Raw genomic sequence first — 25,915 nt, forward strand, 5'->3', positions numbered from 1 at the left:
GCGATTGTTTGGCCAGGTGTCAAGCGATCAATTTAGTTCGATAAATTACCAAGTAGTTGAACTATTCGGTACAGAATTATAGAGAAGAAAAAATTTTTATTTATAAGGCATTCTTACTGATAGTACATCCATAGATTCTCGACATTTTAGGTCCAAAAATTTTTTGTGCCGTCCAAGTTCTCCATTTTGTATGCTCCTAGTCGTAGAACTGCCGAGATTTTACTGTGGCCCTCCTAAGTCAGAGATAATTTTCCTTGCTCAGTTGGTTTGGACACTTTTGCTCGTGTAAAGACTAAGTCTCCCACTCGAAAAATCTTGCGCTTGACTCAGGAGTTGTAGTACCGAACCATCCTTTGCTGATAGGAAGCCATTCTTAGTTGAGCTTATCTCCGAATTTCGTCAAGCAAGTCCAAATCAGCTTATCATTTGTCCAAGTTGGTCGATTCATCATTTGGAGGAGCTTTCTGAGTCGTCTGCCCCCTGCAGTCTCAATCCTGCTAAGATCATATTGATCACGCCTGCCGTTGGCTGAGCATGAGTTTCTTCTTAGGGTATGGCTGTGGTTAAGGATCAGAAGGCAGCTGCATAGATTGGTCCCGCATATATTTTCTGAGATATCTCTACCTTATTAAGGCCTTTATCTCATCCTTTAAGTGGATGCATTATTCGGTGATCACGATGAAACAGATAATAATGCTTCCTGTTGTGAGATGTTGGCTTCGACTTTATCGGCTGAGGATGTCAAAAGTAGCTCTCCCCCTCTATCTCCAAGAGAATCTGCATATGAGGAGCAGTTAAGGGGGTGTAAGAGTTATACCTGCATTTAAAGTTTTTAGGCTTCAAACTTAGTCGGAAAGATGGAGCCTCCCCCTCAGCATGGATTCGGCTGGGTCCCACGGAGGTTCCTTCCTCCTTTATTTTCTTCTTTTGATTTTTGTCCTCGGATTGGCGTCGGTTAGTTGCACCCTCTTCGATGCGAATGTTCAATATTTGCATGGGGTTAATGCTCATGTCGAATAACCATCGTTGATTCGGATGGTCGGTATGGCATCGAAAAAATAGTCAGCCATATGCCGAATATCAGCAGCCAGTCGTAGGTTGCATGTCGAATCAAGTCGGTTAAACGCCGATTTGATTGGGTCCGCAGCCCTTAGTTGGTTATCAAGTCTCATCGATATTACTTGGTCGAATGCCGACTCAAGACTCACTGATTCAAATCGGATTGAATCGCGGTAGCTCAGTCGGTGTAGAGACTAGAAAGAGTCGATTGTCGTGCACTTAATCAGTTGGGAGACGAGAGAAGGAAGGCTAGTCAGTTAAGCGATGAGAATCTATCCTAATAGAAAATATTCATCCTTCCAATTTAATACATTCATCCTCCTGTGACCCTAATAAATTGTAAGATATTAGTGTGTTTTGCTTTGCCAGTCTTCAATAAACCTCATTAGATTTTGGTCCGCATGCCTTACCCTGTGCTGAAGTGGTCCATGGCGCTGGGGCTAACTGGGACTTCCTACGGCGGACTGCTTAAATCCCATTCCCTCCCGAGCCCTGTTCATCAGAATGACTGAATGAGACGCCGCCCGACACAGAAATGGACGGACGGGATCACTTAAATCGGTTAAAATGGAGGGCCCATAAACACTATATACATGTGCTATATTATATACAACGCTTATTCAAGTCGTTCTTTTTTTATGATAAGAATTCAACTCGGTCCTTGACAGCTGGTAGTACCACACGGATACCGAACGGATCCACCTGACCTCCGCGCTATAAATAGGCCACGACCTCGCCGACTCGTCCTTGTTTTTTTGAAACGCCACGATGGAGTTCAGACACCACGATGGAGAGGGAGAGAGAGTCGAGGGAGAGAAGGAGGCCCCTCGCCGAGCGGCGGATGAGAGGTATGACCATTGGAAGTCCTCATGACTTCCGTTCACTATGAATTGTTCGTCGACCAGAACATCTCGGTGCATTCGGTATTATATCCCTCATCTCTCCTCTCTTTCCTTTACCTTCTCTCTTCTCGTTCTTCCCATGGTTCGTCTAGGGTTTTCAACGAATGCGGAGGGTTTCTGTCCGAGGGTTTCGGTTCTTGTTTCACTTTTCCGAGTTTAATTGTTTCTTGCTCCAATGAGGGAGGGTTTTAGTTTATGGGTTGGTTCTTCTATTTCTTGATTCGTATTATCGTTGTCTTTTTTATTTGTTTTAGTTTAAAAAAGCTGAAACTAAGGGAAGTAACGCAAGCTTGGTCACTTGACCGAATAGATAATGAAGGAGAACCTTGGTGCAGTGCCGGTGGACACGACGGTGATTTGGACCACGTTTGGTTTTCGTTTTTCATGTTTATTTTTAATTTTCACAATGCTACCGAAAACATGGTGCAGTTTTGCTTTCTTTAACCACATATAAATGAAATTTTTAACCAAAAATAGGGCAGTATGTGATGGTAGGGTGGACCTTGTCGATGTTGATGAGAGGACTCTGATGGACGTGAGATGATCAAGAGGATCTGGTGTGTGGTGGTGGAAAGAGATGACGGGAAGGAAGTAAGGAATAGGATTTTTTTTTTTTTTTTTGATGATAATAAGTGTTGTGGGATACCGACATATTGTTTGGGGGATACCCACCGACCGACCGACCGACTATCGGAGGGTCCGACCGGCTGGCGGCCCGACCGACCGTCTCCGACTGGCCGACCGACCGACTGACGGGCATACCGACCGATTGACGGTCGGAGCGCCCCGACTGAAAGCCGGGAGTGCCCGACTAACGGACGCTACTGACGGCTTTTCAATGGCCCAATCGCCGACTGGAGGTATGTCGGGCGTATCCCTCCCGACCGACCAAACCCAGAGGCCGACTCACTTGAAGCTCGCCGACCGACGGAGGAGTCCGACGCCACTCTGTTGGCCACCGACCTTGGGTCGGCCGACTCCACCAACCGCCGTATGGCCGCCAGACGTTGTCAGCTCTGACACGGACATGCGGCACAGTTACCTAGGGGCATTGTCCCGCCGAGAGCCGGGTCAACCCTGGTGATTAGACGGCTACACGGCGACATAACATTTTCACGGCGGCTCTGACAGCCTACAGTGAGTTGACAGTTCCTCACTTGTCCGCGCCATTAATGATGGCGCCATACCGCGCTCCACTATATATATCGGGGAAGGCAACAGTGCAAAGGGGGATCCGCCCGTCTCTCCCACATACGCAGGCTCGCTCCTCTCTCTTCCTCTCCCTCTCTCCTTCTCAGAGCTCTCTGTCTGCATTTCACTGTTGCCCAGTCACCTCTCTGACTTGACCGTCGGAGGGTCCCCGCCGGAGCCGCCTCCGGTCAGTGCGGACTTCCTTTTGCAGGTGTACGCTTCCCGGCGATCGGGCGACGAGGCGATTGGCCGCAACAGATTGGCGCGCCAGGTAGGGGCTGCTAGCATGACAAAGACAAGAGCTCAACGATCGAGAGTCACTGGGTCGGCAAGGCGCTCTTCCCGCCGGGAAGAAGCCTCCCCGCCCCCACCGGCGGCGGAGCCTAGCTCTCCGCGCCCTGCAGTGACCACGGAGGCCCAGATTGCGGCCATCGTACGGCAGATGACCGTACTGACCGACGCAGTCAAAAGCCTCCAGCAACAACCGGCGGCCCGACCTATGCCTTCCAGGAGCAGCCGCCGACGGCCGCGCCGACCCCTGTCGCCTCCAAGCGAGCGCTCTCAACAGCGCTCCCACGGAGAGGAGGAGGGGCGACCACGGCGCGACGACCGACGGTCTCAGCGGCCCTCTCCTTCCCCGTTGGAACGGGCGAGGAAGGAAAAGCGGCCGCGCACACCGTCGGCCTCTCTTTCAGAATCCTCCGGAGGCTCCACTCCCGGGGTCTCCCAGCATCGACGAGCGGACGACTACGAGCGACGGTTCGAGGAGATCGACCGCCGGCTCGCCCAACTGCAGATGGACGGCCAGAAGTCTTCGAACGACGTCGACTTCCAGACCGCCCAGCCTCTCTCTCGACTGGTCCTCGATGAGCCGATTCCCAGTCGGTTCAAAATGCCGAACGTGGAGCCATACGACGGCTCCACCGACCCAGTCGACCACCTCGAGAGCTATAAAGCTCTCATGACAATTCAGGGGGCAACCGACGCTCTTTTTTGCATCGGCTTCCCCGCCACACTTCGCAAGGCTGCCAGGGCTTGGTACTCCGGTCTTCGATCGGGCAGTGTCCATTCCTTCGCGCAGCTCGAGCACTCGTTCGTGGCCCATTTCAGCACTAGCCGAAAGCCGCCGCGAACGTCGGATAGCCTTTTCTCCCTCAAGCAGGGGGAAAACGAGACGCTCCGACACTTCGTGGCGCGATTCAACGCGGCCACGCTCGAGGTCCGGGACCTCAACGAAGACATGGCGGTTTCAGCCATGAAGAGGGGCCTGAGGTCGTCCCGATTTACTTATTCTCTGGACAAGACCCTCCCCGGACGTACGCCGAGCTACTGGAGCGCGCATACAAGTATATGCGCGCGGACGAAGGAGCGTCCGACCGACGCTTGGTCGAGCCCAGGGGTCCGAAGGAGAAGCGAAGAAAAGGTCGGGAGCCCGCCGAACCAAGCAGGCCCCCGGCCGATAGTCGGCTTTCTCCACCCCGACAGATCCAAAAATCACCCCGCCGACAGACTCCGAGGTCGGTGCGTCCCAGGTATGACTCCTACACTCCTCTCTCCGCTCCCCGTGCGCAGATCTTGATGGAGATCGAAGGGGAAGAATACCTGCGACGGCCTCCGCCTCTGAAGGCAAAGGGCCTCGACCATCGGAAGTACTGCCGGTTCCATCGGAGCCACGGCCACGACACCGAGCGGTGCATCCAGTTGAAGGATGAGATCGAAAATCTCATCCGCCGGGGGTATCTCGGCAAGTTTCGAAAGGGTCCGCCGACCCGACCGACTGCCGATCGACGCCCCCAGCCGACTGAAGAGGCACCGATTAACCAGCCGACGGCTGGAGTCATCAACATGATCTCCAAGCGGCTGGGATCGGGGACGTCTACAGGGGGGAGCCGACGAAAAAGCCGCGCCCGGACGACGTGATTACCTTCTCAGAAGACGACGTTCGGGGCATCCAGACTCCCCACGACGACGCTGTTGTTGTGTCGGCGACAATAGCCAATTATGATGTAAAACGAATTTTTGTTGATAATGGAAGTTCGACAAATGTTTTGTTTTACTCGACCTTTTCCCGAATGCGACTACCGACTGATCGACTTAGTGGGGTCTCCACGCCCTTGATCGGCTTTGCCGGAGACACCGTCACGACAGAAGGAGAAATCACCCTGCCCGTGACGGTCGGTACCGAACCACGGCAAAGCACAGTCTCCCTCATTTTCGCGGTCGTCCAAGTTCCTTCGGCCTACAATGCCATACTCGGGCGACCCGGACTGAACGCCCTCAGGGCGATCGTCTCGACGTACCATCTCCTTGTTCGATTCCCGACCAAAAGCGGAGTCGGGGAGATGCGCGGAGATCAACAGCTCGCCCGACGATGCTTCCAAATCTCCGCCCAAAGCGACGAGACGAAGGATCCCCTGACAATCGACAAACTGGATCAACGGGAGGAGGAAGAGCGGGGTTCGCCGGCCGAGCAGCTCGAGGCGATCCCGATAGGAGAAAATCCCGACAGAAAAGTTTGGATCGGGTCTCAATTGCCCGACACCGAACGCCACCGACTGGCGGAGCTGCTGACGGCCAATGCCGACATATTCGCATGGTCGGCAGCAGATATGTCGGGCATCCCTCCAGAAATAATTACTCACCGACTCAACATCGACCCGACGATGAAGCCGGTGAGGCAGAAGAAAAGGTCCTTCGCCCCAGAAAGGCAGAAGGCCATTGACGAAGAAGTGGACAAGCTGCTCGAAGCAGGCTTCATTCGGGAATCCACGTATCCCGATTGGCTTGCCAATGTCGTCATGGTCAAGAAAGCCAGCGGGAAATGGAGGATCTGCATCGACTATACCGACCTCAACCGAGCATGCCCGAAGGATAGCTTTCCACTCCCGAAGATCGACCAGCTGGTGGATGCGACGTCCGGATTTCGGCTGCTTAGCTTCATGGACGCCTTCGCCGGGTACAATCAGATCCGGATGGCACCTGAAGACGAGGAGCACACCGCGTTCGTGACCCCCAAGGGCCTCTACTGTTATCGGGTGATGCCCTTTGGATTGAAGAATGCCGGCGCCACCTACCAGCGACTCGTCAATAAGGTCTTCAAAGATCAGATCGGGCGTAACATGGAGGTGTACGTGGACGACATGCTGGAAAGAGCACGCAGATCCCGGAACCATGTTCAGGATCTCGAGGAGACCTTCCGTACCCTTCGACGACACCGAATGAAGCTCAACCCGACCAAATGCGCCTTCGGGGTGACCTCGGGGAAGTTTCTCGGATTCCTCGTTTCTCAGAGAGGGATCGAGGCCAACCCTGAGAAGATAAAGGCGATCCTCGACATGCGTCATCCGAACACCAAGAAGGAGGTCCAACAACTGAACGGAAGAATCGTCGCTCTTAGCCGATTCATTTCCCGATCAGCTGAAAGGTGCCTCCCGTTCTTCAAGACCCTGCGCCAGGCGAACGGTTTCTCTTGGTCGGATGAGTGCGAACAGGCATTTGAAGACCTGAAAAGGTACTTGGCTTCCCCGCCGCTGCTCGTGAAGCCGCAGGTCGGGGAGACCTTGTATCTCTACTTGGCCACATCTTCTGAGGCGATCAGCTCGGTGCTCGTTCGGGAAAACGAGTGCCGAACCCATCAGCCCATCTACTACACCAGCAAAGTGCTCCACGGCGCCGAAGCAAGATACTCGGAGACGGAAAAGATGGTTTTCGCCCTGACCGTCTCCGCGCAACGGCTCTGACCATACTTCCAGGCCCACGCCATCGTGGTACTCACCAACCAGCCCCTGAGGGCCGTACTGCGCCGACCCGACACATCCGGACGACTCGCTAAGTGGGCAATGAAGCTTAGCGAGTTCGACATTCAGTACCGACCGAGGCCTGCCTTGAAGGCTCAGGTCTTGGCCGACTTCATCGCTGAATGCCCGACGACCGACCGAAGGTCGGGAGCTGAAGGCCCGGGACGAGATTCGGTCTCTGAGCCAGACCCGATCTCCACCTGGGTACTTCACATCGACGGAGCCTCCAACGCTCAGGGAAGCGGGGCCGGGCTCCTGCTCACGAACTCGGATGGGGTAGTCACCGAATACGCCCTCCGGTTCGACTTCAAGGCCTCCAACAATCAAGCCGAATACGAGGCACTCCTCGCGGGCTTGAGGATGGCGAAGGAACTGGGCGTCGACAGCCTCCGGGCATTCTCCGACTCTCAGCTGATCGTGGGGCAGGTCAAGGGCGACTTCGAGGCGCGAGATCCGACCATGATCAAGTATCTTCAGAAGGTAAAGGATCTCGTGGCCCGCTTCGGGCATTTCGAGATCTCCCACATCCCCAGGATGGAGAACGCCCGTGCCGACGCTCTCTCCAGATTGGCAACGTCGGCCTATGATTCTTTGGGTCGGACGTTTGTCGAAAACCTCCAACAGCCGAGCATCGATCGGGTCGAAGAAGTACAGCAGCTAACGTCTGAACCAAGTTGGATGGACCCGATCATCCAGTACCTGTCCGAGGGGACCAGTCCCGAAGATCCCGCGGAGGCCAAGCGACTCCGATGGTCGGCATCACAATATGTGATCATGGACGGCCGACTCTACAAGAGGTCGTTCTCCCTCCCTCTGCTCAGGTGCTTGGGACCGACCGATGCTGACTACGCCCTCCGAGAGGTTCACGAAGGAATTTGTGGGAATCACTTGGGGGGCAAGTCCTTAGCCTTCAAGGTCTTACGACAGGGCTACTACTGGCCGACCATGAGGAAGGATGCGGCAGAGTTGGTCCGAAGGTGCGAGCCATGTCAGAAGTATGCCAATATTCAGCACCAATCGGCCAGCCAAATCACTCCCATTGTCGCTCCATGGCCCTTCGCTCAGTGGGGAGTCGATATTCTCGGCCCCTTCCCACCGGCGTCGGACCAAAGGAAGTTCATCGTTGTCGCCATCGACTACTTCACGAAGTGGGTCGAGGCCGAGCCCTTGGCGCAGATCACCGAGCGGAAGATGGAGGACTTCGTCCAAAAGTCCATCATCTTCAGGTTCGGATTGCCGCACACCATCATCACCGACAACGGACGGCAATTCGACAACCAAGACTTCAAGGACTTCTGCGCCAGGTTCCACATCCATCATCGACTAACTTCAGTCGGGCACCCACAGTCCAACGGTGAGGTTGAGGTGACGAACCGAACCTTGCTCCATGGACTCAAGACCCGACTGAACGAAGCCAAAGGTCTCTGGGTCGACGAGCTGGGCTCCGTCCTATGGGCTTACCGAACGACCCCCCGTGTCCCGACCGGAGAGTCGCCGTTCAGTTTGGCCTACGGGACAGAAGCTGTGATCCCGCTCGAGATTGGCCTGCCGTCTTCAAGGGTCGAGCAGTACCATGAGCAGGACAACTCCGAAAGTCGGAGGGCCGACCTAGACCTTCTCCCCGAACTGCGAAATGAGGCTCAAATCCGAATGGCCTCATACCGACAGAGGGTCGCCCGGTACTGCAACGCCAAGGTCAGACCAAAGCTCTTCAGGCCTGGCGACCTAGTCTTGAGGAAGGCGGAGGTGTCGAAGCCCTTGGACCAAGGGAAGTTGGCTCCCAACTGGGAAGGACCCTACAGGGTTGCTGACACCTTCGGGCCGAGAGCCTATCGGCTGGAAACCCTTGAGGGAAAAATCATTCCCCGGACTTGGAACGCCGACAACTTGAAGCTGTATTGCCAGTGAATTCTGTAATTCAATTGTCGGAATACATGTTCAGTTTGAAAAATTGGAGTTCTAACTCTTCCACTACCGATCGGCGCTCAGCCCCGACGCGCCGACGCGGATCTGGCACCGACGACACATCGGCCCCTTACACGGACCGATGCATCTACAACGACGGGAGTCAATACTCCTTCGACGACTTGTCGGACCTCCACAAAGGGCCGACGGACTCTTATGAACGGGAGTTCATGCTCCCTCTACGGTCGAATTTTCGGGCAGAATCCGTCGGCCGACAGGCCGATCGGGCCCCGACCGAAGAAAGGCAAAAAGCCCACGCGACTATTGTCGCGACTTCCGACCGAGCTACGGCCGGTCGAGGGATGTTCGGCTTACCACCGTCTATCACACGACGCGACCTTTGTCGCATCTACGACTTGCCGACCGACCAACGACCGGCTGAACGACATTCGGCTTACCACCGGACGTCGGAAAACATCGAACCCGACGCAGGGGTATGGGGACCCGACTTACTATCGTTTCCTCGACACTGCGCCGGACGCCGACTTCGACTGTCGGAACCCGACCTAAAGTCGGGACACATTTTATTCTCGGGGCTGAACAAGTTGCTGAAGCCCTACCGACTTATGCGAGTTGGTGACTTGACTAAATCAGCGACTAACGTTCGACATTGCAGACATGTTTGGCATTGCAAACTGGGGGAGAAGGCAAAAGAAGAATTCATTCAAGACTTAAAGAAATTTTTTCCATAAACAAAGGAAAGTCTACAAGGTAAAGGCCGGACACCGTATCAATCGGCGGTACGGTCGGATCCTCGCGCACGACAAATCCACTCCTAGTCGTCAGCTCACCACCCGACTCAGGAGTGGAGGGGGGCAACTGTTGGGGGATACCCACCGACCGACCGACCGACTATCGGAGGGCCCGACCGGCTGGCGGCCCGACCGACCGTCTCCGACTGGCCGACCGACCGACTGACGGGCATACCGACCGATTGACGGTCGGAGCGCCCCGACTGAAAGCCGGGAGTGCCCGACTAACGGACGCTACTGACGGCTTTTCAATGGCCCAATCGCCGACTGGAGGTATGTCGGGCGTATCCCTCCCGACCGACCAAACCCAGAGGCCGACTCACTTGAAGCTCGCCGACCGACGGAGGAGTTCGACGCCACTCTGTTGGCCACCGACCTTGGGTCGGCCGACTCCACCAACCGCCGTATGGCCGCCAGACGTTGTCAGCTCTGACACGGACATGCGGCACAGTTACCTAGGGGCATTGTCCCGCCGAGAGCCGGGTCAACCCTGGTGATTAGACGGCTACACGGCGACATAACGTTTTCACGGCGGCTCTGACAGCCTACAGTGAGTTGACAGTTCCTCACTTGTCCGCGCCATTAATGATGGCGCCATACCGCGCTCCACTATATATATCGGGGAAGGCAACAGTGCAAAGGGGGATCCGCCCGTCTCTCCCACATACGCAGGCTCGCTCCTCTCTCTTCCTCTCCCTCTCTCCTTCTCAGAGCTCTCTGTCTGCATTTCACTGTTGCCCAGTCACCTCTCTGACTTGACCGTCGGAGGGTCCCCGCCGGAGCCGCCTCCGGTCAGTGCGGACTTTCTTTTGCAGGTGTACGCTTCCCGGCGATCGGGCGACGAGGCGATTGGCTGCAACATATATATATATATATATATATATATATATATGTATGTATGTATGTATATGTTGTGACGTTTACAGAAGATATTGCAAGAGCTTGGACAAAGTTGATGGCGAGGCTGGGCCTTGGTTACGTAATCGGGTGGGAGATGATTATTCGTTGCTTTCCAGCTGCTAACATTAATGTCATTTGAAGTGTATTAAATGAAGTAATATATTTTATAAAATTGACTGGGTCGAACATGAGTCTTATGGGGTCTGTATCGGAAATGTCCTAATTTGAGAACCCCCGGGGTGTATGCTTCTGGGTGGCCGCATCATCTGTTTTGGAAATTAAGCAGCTGCTGCATGTATGGTATGCGCGTGATGTATAGTTCCGGGCACGATCTCTGCAATGAATGGTTGTCATCCATCTTTGAGATGGATAACATGACATACATTCAGGATGGTACAATGTTTTACATACGGTGCAAAATACACCCACAGGGGTCCAACGTCTCAATGCAGTGCTCACATGGAATCCCAGACCTTTCGTTACATAGCACAGTCTTTGCATGACCACCATAATAAGTGTTGCTGCCAATCTTGGATGAGATGATCGGTGATGAGTAGAATTATTGCATCTGAGAGGTGGATGGCAGATAATCTATAAAATAATTTTTTTTATTAAAAATTATTTGATAGAGAATTTTTCGATGCTTAAGTCAGTCAGAAAAAAAAAATAATACAAAGCCAAAAAATGAGAGCCCAAAAACTTATAATTAGTCTTACTTATCTCGCCTCCCATGACTTACCACTTTATATAAAGCAAGAAAAATCGTTACTGTGTAACTGCCATTAAGGCTGAATAATGTGATAGAAAATAGGGTAGGCAGTATGTGTGGATTTTAAAATTTTGAAAACATGCAGCAAAAAATAAATCAGATTAAACCCTTTAACCCCACATGTAAGATACCAGATCTAAACCTATCCAAGCTCAGAAGAAAGCATATATAATTAATCTAAAATTTAAAAAAAAATATGAGATTATATTTCATTACCTTTGCGTGAGTAGAAATTTACCGCTTTAGATGATCTCGGATTCGTAGAAAATGGAGCCGCACACGTATCCGGCCTTTACGGGTATCCACCGGGATCAATTTCGAACTTTTCTTCTCGTAAAAGATTCTTCTTCTCGAGAAGAACCTTGGCCTTGAGGACTCTGATCAACTCTTTTGATCTTAACTGAGAGATCAACTCCTTGATCTGCAGCCTTCTTCTTCTTCTCCTCGATCCTTGATCTTTAAGTTACCAGAACTCCTTCTAGGCATGTGGAAGAGGGAACACCTAACCTTTGGGCATGAAAAGGAAGAATATGAGAGAGAGGAGGCGTGGAGATGGAGAGAGGAAAGGTTTTCTTGATGAAAAATCAATACTAAAAAATCCTAAAGACCTCTCTTTAAATAGACATAAGCCCTAACACATATTAGGAACCCTGTCATCTTAAAAAAGTAGATCCTTATCTCATAAGAATCCTCTACCTTTTAAATATAATTTATGTCAAATAAAATCAGATATAAAAGGTAATTAATCAGCCCTTTTAAGCATGTACAATAGCCATCTATGGAATACATGTCAGGTGGTTGGGATGCCAACTCTTGACGCCCCACAAAGGGATCTCCAGCCATAAGAGATAGGGGCATGGACCCCACCCTCTCTCCTTCACGTCATGACACATAAGAGGGGGGGCCCTCTAGGATATGGCGCTCAATAATTTTAAAAAAAAAATACGCCACCCATTCTTTCATCTATTCCATATGCATACTTAGAGATAATTAGGAGATATGGAAGAGATAATGTTAGGATAAATATGCCAACTAATTGACTTAATTAAATCTTCTTGGACTTATAATTAAGAGCCTAATTAAATTCAAATGAATTTAGGTTAGGTTCAAGACTATAGACTTGATCAAATCAAAGTCCGAGAAGAATTAGGTTTAACCATGTGCTAGCATGATTCTCATAAACCTAATAGAGTTTCAAATAAACCTTAACCCAATTAGAACTTCATAAGTCCAATTGGTAAATTCGAGATTAAATTTCTTAATGTGTGACCAAATAGGTTCCATTCTATCTGATAGTGAGATATATTGTGATCTCTATCACAATATCATCGAAACTCTTTTCGATGGATTGGAATATTTTTAATTCTACTCTTCGAGGGCCATCGATCATCAAAATGACACCCGATAAATCTCACAATCCACCAGTGACACCTAGCAGTATGTAGTGGCGACCTAGTAGAATAAAAATACGAATCTTTAGGTACAATTATCGTATGATTTAGTCCTTCTATCGTGAGTTCCGACTTGACGGAGGTCATGGAGAACTCGTCAAACCCCATCGTCAGTCTTGTGTAAGATTGGCTCGACTCGAGTTCATTTATAAATCCCATGAAAATTCTTTTTCAGTATTCATACTTGCTTTGGCCAAAGACTTTCTGAATTCAATCTTGCAAATCACATAGAACTTCTCTTTTTCTACCAAGATTGATAAATTCCATCTAGGTGCATCCTACTCCAAATAGTGAACCTGAACCTACTGAAGCCAACATACACAGCAAGGATCCAAATAGCTAGGGACCAAGAAATGTGCAGTCAAACTCAGTAGTCTCGCTGCGAATAGCCAATATCACCGCAGGTCAAAGAACCACTCATACCACTGCAGCATCGAGAAGATCACTGACGAGTGAGTAGACATCCATGTGGTTCTCGTGTTGGTCACGTTCAGTGCAAGTTATTCTCTAACAACCACCTGCACCTTCACTCCGATGTCTCTATACTGTAGACTCAAGACTCATCTACCCACAAGAGAGGTGAACTGTGCACCAATCTCAAATGGATTGATCACTGTCCTCCGTGATGATCCCTTTATCGGGAGCATTTAAAAATTAATCACTAATTAATATATGTCTCAAATTCTTAACTCTTTAAAAATATACAAAAATTAATTTTATTAATTTGTAGAACAAATCATGGGCATATAAACATGATTGGAAAGAAAAGGTCTTTTATTTATAATAAAAATATTATAAGTACAGATTTAGGTCCTAAAAATACATAATGTGTCAGCCAACAATTGGTTTCAAGACACAAATCCAACATAATGGACCGTTCATGGATGACTATTGTATTCCATGTTTGTAGATAATTAATAATCATGCCGGAAAACTGTCGTTTAATCCCAGATCCGTAGGATTTAAATAGTCGGTATGGTGCTGAGAATGTCGTTAGTCAGGTGCGACTATGTGTCGAACGTTGCCGATCAGGTGTTGATCACATGTCGAACCAAGTCGATCAAATATCGACTTGGTCAAGTCTCATCGATCTAAGTCGGCTCGATCTATAACATATATGCTTAGTCAGTGGAAGGTGAGAAAGAAAAATAGTCATCGCGCATTTAGTCAGTAGGGAGGTGAGGATGAGGGATAGTTGGCTAAGCGATGAGGATCTACCCCAGCACTTATCCTCCAATTCTTAAATCTGATTTTATAGCTTTAATCCGGCGAAGGGAGTTAATTATCATACGGATCCAAGTTGCTTTTTCCGACGATCTCTACTTATTGTTGCTTTGAAAGTTACATCCAACCATTCCATCATTTCGTGAAGCAAACCGTCGTTTGTCGTTTTGTGAGACGTGCGGTGGCTTTTGTATCGCAAGTCATGCAGCAATAAATATTGTGAATCATTCGAAGCATTCATCCGTGATGATTGTAGAAGATCGAGCCGCTGGATAATAATTCATTGAGTGGCCTGAGTAGTCGACATGTCAGTCGGTCATTTACTCAATTTGTTGTCACGAGGATCTGACTTATTTGGTGCAATCTCAATGGTGATACATCAAAAGCTAAAAAATGATCGACTGAGATGACTGCCACATGTCAAAATCTCCAAAGAGGTCATAACTTTCCGTATCGATTATGGCCGTTGAGTGATTCTATAGATAGGAGTCATTTTCTCTTTAGATATTCTTCTAATTCCAGAGCATTTATTTTCAGTCCAAAGTTCTTGTCCTCAATAGAGTATAGGATTCGTCTCCCTGGGGTGGTCTAGGCTCCTTCGTCGTCGGCCTTCTCCCTCCTCGTTGGTTTCTTTGTCGTCGTTGGTCTCTCTTTTATCATCGTCGATTCTTTCTTAAGGTTAAGCTTCTTTCTCCCCTCTCTTTAGGTTTTTGCCATCATCTCTTTATGTTTTTGCCTTAGGAATGGCTTCACCTGATAGAGAGTCCAAAGACGAGAATATGGTGGGAGACCAAAGTTCTCAGACTCCAACTGTCCAGAGGAAAACCAAGGATGTTCTTCGAGATGATCCTAAAGATGTCTCTTTTTGGCAGGATCGTCCTGGTCCTGATTAGAGGCCCAGACTAAGGGGCCTACTATTACAGGGGGATTTAGTCCCACATCAATTATAAGTCAAAGATACTCTGTCATATATGAGATAGGCGCACACTCCATCCTTAAAAGGCACCTTTTGGGCCAAAGCCTAGAGGACAAAGCCGTGAGGCTCGACAGCCGCAAGCATACCAGCTACGGCCCAAGGGTCGCAAGCGTATAAGCTATGGCAACTGCAAGCATATCAGCTATGGTTCAAGAGCCGCAAGCCTACAAACTATGGTATGCATGAAGTCAAAGCGAAAAATACCTCTTGTTGGGATGAGCCCTTCGTCCGTATGAGCCTCGAAGTTCTCTGACCACAATAAATGGTGCTAGAGGAAGGGCCCCTCTAATATGAGATAGAAGCACACTCTACCTGCAAGAGGTGCCTTTTGGTCCAAAGCCGTGAGGCCCGACAACCACAAACTTACCAACTACGGTCCAAGGGCCAGAAACATATAAGCTACGGCAACCGCAAGCATACCAGCTATGGTCCAAGGCCGCAAGTCTATAAGCTACGATACGAACGCATCCATAACGGATAATGCTTCTTGCTGGGATGAGCCCTCCATCCCATAATTAGGAGAGGAGCTCATGTGCCCCTAGGAAATAATTGGTGCCTTCAGGATGGCATGGATGGTCCCTTGTTGCGAGAGTAGAAGGGCCAATGCACCAACTCAAAGGTGGATGTCCCTTACTCCCCCACCAAAAAAAAAAAAAAAGAAGAGAGGAGAAGGTGGATGACCTCCATTTTCTTCTTTCTGTGATTATTGGCATTTTGATTTATAAAGGGTAGCTTCTTTTCTTTGTTCTAGCTGCTTTAATTCTTTTATTGATGGTTTTGAGCTTTTCTGATGCTTTCTTCTGTTTCTTTTTTTTTAATTTTTTTTTTTTCGGGACTAGTCTTCTTGATTGGTTCTTCGTGTACTTAATCTCATTTCGTTCATCTTAATTAATGAACTATTTGGTGATTTTTCATCATTTCGCTAAAAAGAAAATCAAGATTCCGAGTATGTTTTGGCCTTTTTAATTTCCTTATTCTCTATTTAACATTTGCTGTAAATATATTATTTTTTAGTTAAAACTAAAAGAAATCCAACTCGAGTTAGGGGAATCTCTTCTCACCAATATAAGCTAATCCATGTAACCCGAGGCTTGTGCATTTGTTGTGAGTATGTCCTTCTTAAATTAGAACTAAAATAAATCCAACTCAAGCTAGGGGAGCCAATTCTCATCAACATAAGGTAACCCATGTAACTCGAAGCCTGTCCATCAGACTTGTGAAAAAGAGACAAAGATCCAATGTTTAGTATTATTTGCTTATGCATGCACATTAAAATAATAAGAAAAGAGAAATGAAATATTTAAATATTTTAGATAAACATCACATAACCGTCTTTTTTTCTGATGGACGTTCCAATATATGCGCAATACCGTGAGATACTTTTTGAGTACTGCAGAAGATCTCATTTTTATTTTTAAATATTATATATCTTTTCGGATTAGAATAATAAATTTTTCTTCATCTTTTTTGATGGTGCCCTCCCCCCTTTGGCCAAGATATTAAAAAAAAGAGTCCATTTGGAATCCATGGGGGCTAAATGACTGGGAAAAATATCAAGATTTGTGATCAACATCCTCCATTTCAGCTTGAGGAACCGATTGAACCTAAATCTAAGCATCATGTGCCGGAATCCATCACTGACATGGCAAGGAGTTCAGATGCTCCATGGTGCACCTTTTATACCAAATTGTATTACCTTAGATAGTTTCCATATCATCCATCTCGGAGGGAGCAGTTGTCATTAATTGTTGCTGAAGTTCAAGCAAACATGCTCGATGCCATACGTGGTGCATGCCCCAAACGGATACAATCATTCATCTCCAAGATGAATGATGTGAAAATTATCTAAGGTGGCACAATATTCTACAATATAAAAGATGCACCACAGAGAATCTTGGATTCAATGTAAACAGTGAATTGAGACTTTAGACCCAGCACCGTGCGGATGTAATCTTTTTTGGACAATGAACGGTCGTACGATATCATCTATCTTAGAGATGGGTGACAACCACTTGTTGCGGTCATGGATTAAAGGGTTGGATGGTTTGAAAGATTAGTTTATGCCTCCATATTCGCATACGTATGATATTATCTGTTTTGGCCTCTGATGCTGTCATATGAGATCTCACGATTTTACCTTTTAAGATATGCTTCACGTGAAAGAGAAGATTCAAATCTATACAAATTATACTCCCTTTTGATTTGGGGAGCTAATTTTATTGGGGGACTACATCTTTAGTCCCACATCGGTTGTGAGTCAAGAGGGAATATTGCTTATATGGATTGGAACCTTCTCTCCCATATGAGGTGCCTTTTAAAGGACAAAACCATGAGGTTCCATGCGACAGCGCTAGAGGCCAAAGCAGACAATGCCTCACGTATGTAGGCACAGAGGCATAAGCCAACTATCCGAGCTATCCGACCTCTTGACCCATGACCACAACATTAGCACCGTCTGTGGAATTACCTTCTGCCCACGCACAAATACTCCCTCTTGACTTGGGGGGCTAATATTATGGGGGGATGGCATTTTTATTTTCACATCGATTGTAAGTCAAGAAGGAGTATGGCTTATATGGATTGGAACCTTTTCTCCCACATGAGGTATCTTTTAAGGGATAAAATCGTGAGGCTCTGTGCGACAGCGTCAGAGGTTAAAGCTGACAATACCTCATATATGTGGGTGCAGAGGCATAATCCAACTATCTGAGCCATCCGACCCCTTGATCCATGACCACAACACCACCCCTTGCAGAAATTCAAGGGACCATGCTCTATGCCATACAACATGCGTATTCCATACAAACACTAGCCGGTTAATTTCCAAAATAGATGATGCGGCTACCCAAAATGATACACCCAGGAGATTCTTAAATTAGAACATTTCCGATACGGACCCCTTAAAACTCATATCCGACCCGATCAATTTATAAAGGATTTTGCTACTGCTTCAAAGAGTATTTAAGTTTTTTTTACTACTTATCTATTTCTGGCCATCGGATTAAATATGGATCATTCGGATTTCAATTAGTTGAAGTTCTGATGTACATGGCTAATGCAGTAAATATTTAAAATTATTTTATACCATAATTAAATTGATTTTTTTTTTGAAAATGGTATTTTCCTCGACCACTAAAGGTGGAGATAGTGTGGGGAAGCCGTGGATGACTGGGGTGCAGAGTGAGGGGAACTGTGGGCGTATAGGGTTGGAATTGGGCCAAGTCATGCCCCTACTTGAGTCCGATCTAAAATAATTTTTTGGGCTTCGGACCGAACTTAGGCACTATTTTTTGAGAAAAAACCAGCCCGAGCCCGACCCTAGCTCGATTGGGCCAACCCTTCCGAGGACCCCTCTGCCGACCACCCCAAGCCCTTCACTACACCAACCGCCTCCTCTCCAGCCACATGTCCCCATCCCTCGCACCTGACAAGCCCACCATGGCCGAGTCAATCAAGTGCCAGCTTGCCATCTCCAGATGATCTACTGATGCCTCTTTTGATCTTCGATCGATTCTAATCTCTAAACAACCCTAATCTTGTAATTCGTCGACCCCTTTCTTGATATCCATCTTTAGACGATTCGTCGATGTCTCCATCTTTGGATCTCTTGATCTCCTCCTCTGGGACCCTCCGTCAACAGCTTCGTCTTTGTCTCTGTCTCCATTTGCAGGCGATCCGATGGTGGTGGCATTGAAGGAGTAGGAGAGGGAGAGGGAGAGGAGAATGGAGCAAGCAGAGGAATGGGCCTCTAATCAGGTTGGGCTTGGCCTGGGCAAATGGTATGCCTGAGCCTGGCCCGAAAGATGATTGGGCTATATATTCGAACCCAAAATCTGGCTTAATTTTTTTGGGCCCAGCCCATAGCCCAACCTAAAGTCGGGTCGGCCCAAGCCCATTTCCAGCCTTATGTAGGCACTCATTGGGGGGGGGTGGTGAACTAGAGAAGCCGCGGGCCGTCGGAGGGGGGGAGTGAGGGTGGGCTAGTGGCAGATCCATTTGAGAAAATGTGGGGTCAATTAAGCCCACAAAAAAAAGTTGACCCTGTGTATATGCTATAGTAGGAAAGCCATATTAACCCATGGAAAAAATCAAAATTGATCTCACAACATTAGATATATATCTATATTAGTAGAAAAAGTCAAAATTAACCCTACTAATTTTGTAAATTGACTACATATCTCATGTAAAATTTTGAAGAAGTAAAGGATAAAAAAAGATTACATCAAAAGAATAATTATGATTTATATTTTCTCTCTTTAATGACTTACATATCCTACCTTTCTCTTCCTCTGTTACACCAATTTGACCTCTCTTCCTTTATCTCTCTTTCTTTCTCTTTTTTATTAATTATTTTTTTATTAATATTTTAATACCCATCGAATCTCATCCGTCCACCTCTTATATTTAAATCTCTTATCAATTTATTTTTTATACCTTTAAAGAACTACATCAAAATGATGAAAAGAATAATTATGACCTACATTCTCTTCTGTTAATGACTGATCATATATCCCACCCCTCTCTTCCTTTCTCACGCAACTTTAACTTCTCTCCCTCTCTTTTTATTTTTTAAACTCTAATCAATCTAAATGCAATAGATAACAATATGCTTTTCTTGTTTCTTTTCTCAACTTGAATTAGACATACCTCTTTTAGCTTTTTTTTTGTAACATTCTTTTAGATTTTTTTATTTCTCTTTTTTTTTCACTCGTATCAAATATATATGATCACAATAATTTTAGATTAGTTATTATAATTTTAATATTTAATAATATCTAAAATTTTATTACGATGCTTCTTTATAATATTTCGTTATAAAAGATATTTAAGATATTATACATTATATTTTTTATATATTTTTTTATTTTTTAAAAAATAAATATTTTATTATTATTATTTTCTTTCTTAGAGATCATTTTTTTTATTATATTAATCCCATAAAATAAAATTTTTGGATCTGCAAGGAGGTGGGCAGAGCAGTTGCAAGCCATGTAGGGATCATGAAAATTGTGAGCGCGGGAGCAGGATGCAGAGGAGCTGCAAGCCGCCCCGGTGATTGGGGGGGGGGAGGGGAGGGAGAATTGGGTGCGGAAAAGCCAAAGTTAAAGGATGGAAGAAGAAAGAAAAAAAAAATATTTTTTTAAAATTAATAAAATATAAAAAAAAAATAAGATGTAATAGCTTACATATTTTATATAATAAAATATTATAAAAAATGCCGTACTAAAATTTATTTATAAAATTCGTTGCTTCATTTAGTACATCAGCAGCTAGAACGCAACGAATAATCGTCTCCCACCCGATCACGTAACCGAGACCAAGCCTCGCCATCAACTTTGTCAAGGTTTTTTTTAATATAATAAACTTTGTCAAAGCTCATGTAGTCTGCAAATATCCCAACAGAATACTCGCTCGCCACCGCAAGTTGCGACTGTCATCTACCGTATATATTTTAATATCTCGCCATTTCTTTTGAGGACTTTCTTGCCTCATTTAGTTAAGCTCTCTTTTCGTACCCCATCCGTACCAATACACGCTTATTTAACCTAACCTCGACGAAGGAAGACGTCATCTGTGGAACCAGTCATGCACACGTGGTATTTTAATGGGTAAATCCAGCTACAGTTCCACCATCGATTCCTCCAGTGCCTATATGTACCCATTCATGAGCTCAACTCTTCTCCATTCATCTCCTAGCTAGTTTCTCCAGTTCTCCATTGGCAAAAGATCATCTCTCTCTCTCTCTCTCTCTCTCTCTCTCTCTCTCTCTATTTATCTATCTATCTAGCTCCCCTCCTCGTCCGTGATCAAGCATTGATACAAACACTGATAAAAGAATGGATATGAGAGCTCGTGGTCCTATATTCTCTTCTTGCATGATCTTCTTCATGGCCGTCCTAACCGTGGCCTCTGCGACATCGGCTTCCCTGAAGGTTGGCTTCTACGAAGAAACATGTCCGTCGGCAGAGGCCATCGTGCGGGAAACAGTAAGCCAAGCCATCGCCAAGAATCCCGGATTTGCCCCCGGACTTATCAGGATGCATTTCCATGACTGCTTCGTTAGGGTATACTTCTTCTTACCCCTGCAAAAAGTCGTGCATTATAGAAGATTAACCAAATGGTTAAGCTAAAGCTCAATGTTTAATTCAATTAGTACATAAGAGCTATGCAATGTGCATGTTACCTTCCATACATTAATTTCTGATCCAGGTTTGGAATTTTGGCATGAGTGGGTCAACAAATTAAATTCCTAATCCATGAAATAGAATTAACCCTCAAACTCCCTATTGACCATTCCTTAGAATTTGTTGAAAGGTTGCATGACCGAAACATATGATTATGTATTTTCCAGGGATGCGACGCTTCCGTTCTTCTCAACTCAACCCCTGGGAACCCTTCAGAGAAGGAGGCTCCGCCAAACAACCCAAGCTTGCGAGGCTTCGAGGTGATCGATGCAGCAAAGGCCGCAGTAGAAGCCAAATGCCCTCGCAAGGTCTCGTGTGCCGACATCATTGCCTTCGCCGCCCGTGATAGTGCCTGCATAACCGGCGGCATGGACTATGAGGTGCCGGCTGGGCGGCGTGATGGAAGAATCTCTCTAGCATCGGAGGCTCTCGACAACATTCCATTCCCAACCTTCACTGCCGACAAACTCAAGGAGAACTTCGAAAGGAAGGGCTTGTCGTTGGATGAAATGGTGACACTCTCGGGAGCCCACTCCATTGGCCGCTCTCACTGCTCCTCCTTCACGACCAGACTGTACAACTTCAGTGCCACGCACCCTCAAGATCCCTCCATGGAGCCAGCTTTTGCAGCATACTTGAAGGCTAGATGCCCGCCGTCGACTGCTAGCCTTAGCGATCCGACGACCGTGCTTCTCGATGCCGTCACGCCTACTCGCCTCGATAACATCTACTACCGGAATTTGTTGAAGCATAGGGGAGTGCTGACTTCAGACCAGACGTTGCAAGAGAGCTCAGAGACCGCAAAGCACGTGTGGTACAATGCAAAGCACCAGTCAGCTTGGGCTGCTAAATTTGCATCTGCCATGGTGAAGATGGGTTCTATTGAAGTGCTCACCGGAAGCCAGGGGGAGATCAGGGAGAAGTGCTGGGTTGCGAATTCCTAGGTCTTTCTATGAAATCTTAACTACTACAAGTGTCTCAGATTTTCCGCTTATTCATTGATTAATTTCCCTTCAATTTGAAGGGAGCAAATTGTTCAGGAGTTTATGCAAAAAGATGTTGCAGTTTCGTTGTTATCCCTCCGCGTATTTCTTTTCTTGTTGTTTTCCTTTTTTTTGGTGGGGGTGGGTGGAGGGGGGTGTGGGCCTTGCACGTTAGACAAATATACCACAGACGATAATCCTCCGTCTAGAAGTATATAGCAAGATCGATCAACATAATCTTGTTGAGCATGGAGAAATAACTGCGCAAGAAGCCCTAAAGCATACATATATGCGTAAAATCGTACACGCACATAGGTAAATATGTATATGCATATGTACGTATGTACCTATGTATATAGTGGGTTTCATGCAGTGCAAATGTATTATAGACGTGTACCATATCGCTCAATTATGACTATTATGCAAGGTCCTGACCTCTAGCTCATCCTTGTGTGGAAATGATCCCAGCTTAGTAGCTTGTTCTGATGTTATTTCTGCTGTTGTTTCATACCCAAGCTTCTCCATAATGATTTCATCCTAATAAACATAATAATTTCAAGCACACCTTTCCCAGCAATATTCCATCATTGCAGGGGTGGCTCAATACATTGGGAGGCCTGGGGGCCTAAAACAAATTGGGGCTTAAAGTCTTTGCTTTGGTGGCCTTACCCTTAAGCCGGCACTGCATCATTGTGATGGCGTCCAGCATTTAGATGCGTTTTAACCTGTACATTGCACATATGCTTTTATATATATAATTTTTTTTTACTGGTCAAAGATATGATTGCATAGGACGTTTGACTTGTTATCTCTCCCCGAATCTAGGCATTTGGCAAACTTTGGCTGCGCCCTTTCAGGAAGCTACGTAGAACTTTACAAGCTTTATAATTCTTCCATGTAATTTTTATGCTTTACATGCGAAAATATGCAGGGGCCACAAAAAAAAAAAAAAAAAAAAAAAAAAAAACTATATAATAATAATAAAATAATATATATTTATTAGAAGTGATATTCTGTATTGATACATCAGTGTATGAGATAATCATCCAATATGCCACGTGTCATTTAAAAATATGGGAATACGGGCTTGCGATACGTGGTGTTGTGCGGTGCGACGATCAAATAAACTCAACCCTCTTCGTGGGAGAAAGAAGAAAGGGAGAGAAAAAGAATAGCTTTTAGAAAAAAAAGAGCAAGCAAGTGAGAGATGATGGAGGGAGAGGGCGATGGCGATCGGAGAGAGGAGGCAGAGGAGGAACCGTGTGATGTGTGGGTGGTGATGGAGCTCCTCTGGTCGATGGGTGTGGGAGAAGGGGAATAGGAGCTCTGAGTGGTCCACCAGTCCCTGGAGGTGGACTACCGCTACATCATCGACATTTTATCCGACATCTAATTGGAAATGAAAAAAGAAGAAAGATTATAGGGCTGACCGTCTCCTCTCCTCCTCCCATCCGAGCTTCCATGAATACGCTGACCGTCTTATCGGATAAAGATGGCCAGACCTCCGGCCTGCCGGCACTACCCTTGCCAAGCCATTGGCAACCACCCAAAAAAATTAAAAAAAGATGAAAAACAAGAGAGAAGAGAGGAAAGAACTGTCGGATCTTGATAAAACCAGCAATTTTGCTCTCCCTCACAATAGCTTAAAGGGTCTATTATCCTCGATATAGTCAGTGGCCCATTGATTAAGCTCTTCCGACAGCCATCGACTAGGATTTGGAGGGGAGGAGTGTCAGTTTTGGGATCCTCCTTCTCCATCAATCTTCCATCAAGAAGAGCCGCTCATCGCTGCCTCACAGGCGGTCAGGATGGTGATCTCAGGCTGGCCGTCGGTGATTGAGGACGGCCCAAGTCTCACCAGCGGTAGATATGGGAGGTTCATCGCCAGCTAAATGGGTTTTTGGGTGGTAATCGGGAAAGAAAAGAGGAAGAAGATGGATGAGGTTTTGGGTTTGGATTTCGGGTTTTGATCCGGATCCATTAAGTACAAACCCACTAGCCCCTTAAAACTAAATCAAGTTATCTATATCTATCTATATAATCTATATTTATATAATAATAGTTAAACAATAGATAGCTATTAGAGGTGGTATTTTATACATATTGACACCTAAGATTATAGGATAATCTTCCATAACGTCACATATCATTTTTAATATATATACATATATATATATATATATATATATATATATATATATATATATATATATATGTTTCATTTGGTCTTCTCTTTATTCGAATCTCTCCCGAGTTACTTCATTCCTTCCCCAATTCCTTCGAAGGCTTCAAGCGGCCTAGAGACTTAGAGCAGCAGGAGCGAATGTATTCCAAATCTTCTTTTCGTCCTTCCAAACACCCTTATCCAAACTGTGGGGATGTCTAGTGGCTCTTCGATTTCCACTGTCCCTTTCCTCTCAAAATCCTAACTCCCATGGTAGCCCTCCTCACCTCCCAATCCCCACGCCACCCCGAGATCCTCCATATCGGCCAAGTGGAGCTGCTTCGATAGCCATCGGAGGCAAGAAGAGGGGAGCAACAGGAGAAGCCAGTCGATGTGTGGGTGTTGGGGTGCACAGTCATGGAGATGGCCACTGGATGCATGCCATGGTCGGAAGTCTCGATCTGATCCCCGCTCTCCATCAAATTGCTTTCTCCACCGATGTGTCGGAGCTACCCAGTTGGATCTCCAATGAGGAGGACTTCTTGGACAAATGCTTAAGAAGAGATCCCGATGAGTGGTGGTCGATGGAGTAGCTTCTCAAGCATTCATTCGTGGCATCGTCGGCAGATTGCCTTCGAACTTGAATTCCACTCGCAAATGGATTTCTCCCAAGAGCACTCTCGATCAGACTTTCTGAGAATCAATATCAGACAGGAAAAAGAAGAGGAGGATATTGACAAACTTGAAAACCCATCAAATGATCCATCACAGAGAATTCAGCTTCTCGCTGTCGTCGGCGACGTCGACGTTTCCAATTGGACATGGGATGACAGCTGGATGACCATTAGAACAGACAGTAGGGAATGCGAGATTATTATCCAGGTAAAGAAAGATAAGATTTAGATTCTAGCAAAGGAGAGTCCATGATCGACGGTGGCTCACCAACAAATTTGTCGATCAGTAGGAGTGACCAAATTCTCATGACTAGCAGCAGTGGTGGAAGCGATAGTGAAGAATTCATGTTAAGCACTAATCACATGGGTGGAAAGGAGGATTACCTCTCCTGTTCGCATAATCGAATAATCTATCGATGCAGTTCAAATTAATTTTAAATTTATAAAATAAGATTCAAAAAATATATAATAAAATATTTATTAATATGGATATAAATATAATATTATATTAATATATTAATATAAATATCATAAAAATAGTAATAAAATTATTATATTAGTATATATTTTAATATAATATTAAAATATAATAAATATTAATTTTAGTTTGAAAGATATTTTTGTCCTCAAATTTCAGTTTAAAATCAGCACTCAGGATAATATTAGATATATCCGACCTCCAAGATAGACATCCCATCACTAGATTAGACATGATAACCAGATTTATTTCTGTATTTCCTTCATTTGTATTGATTTTAATTTCTTTCCGTGTTTCCTTTATTTTCATTGATTTTTCTTATGTTTTCTCTATTTTTTCTATGGTTTTGTGTTGGATATTTCCTTTCTATTTTTTCATTCTAAATATCATACTTACTGCATTCCAAATCCTATAAATTATTCATTTTTAGATAATTTTACTATTC

General features: G+C 46.2%; 1 protein-coding gene across 1 annotated transcript; it reads left to right on the top strand.

Annotated features, from left to right (window-relative positions):
• The first annotated feature begins 20,717 nt into the window (after positions 1–20,717).
• Positions 20,718–22,173, top strand: LOC140857770 (peroxidase 5-like). Its single transcript, XM_073256961.1, has 2 exons — positions 20,718–21,051; positions 21,339–22,173. The coding sequence occupies exons 1-2, from the start codon at positions 20,824–20,826 to the stop codon at positions 22,113–22,115; spliced, it is 1,005 nt and encodes a 334-aa protein (XP_073113062.1). The 5' UTR covers positions 20,718–20,823; the 3' UTR covers positions 22,116–22,173.
• Positions 22,174–25,915: the final 3,742 nt, after the last annotated feature.

The sequence above is a fragment of the Elaeis guineensis genome, chromosome 5 (genome assembly GCF_000442705.2).
Source record: "Elaeis guineensis isolate ETL-2024a chromosome 5, EG11, whole genome shotgun sequence".
Lineage (NCBI taxonomy): Eukaryota > Viridiplantae > Streptophyta > Magnoliopsida > Arecales > Arecaceae > Elaeis > Elaeis guineensis.

What these genes read in the sequence shown, in the direction of transcription:
- LOC140857770 (XM_073256961.1), top strand. Translation starts at nt 20,824, where the DNA reads ATGGATATGAGAGCTCGTGGTCCTATATTCTCTTCTTGCATGATCTTC. An exon ending in TCCATGACTGCTTCGTTAGG is followed by an intron (nt 21,052 to 21,338) that starts GTATACTTCTTC and finishes TGTATTTTCCAG; the next exon opens with GGATGCGACGCTTCCGTTCT.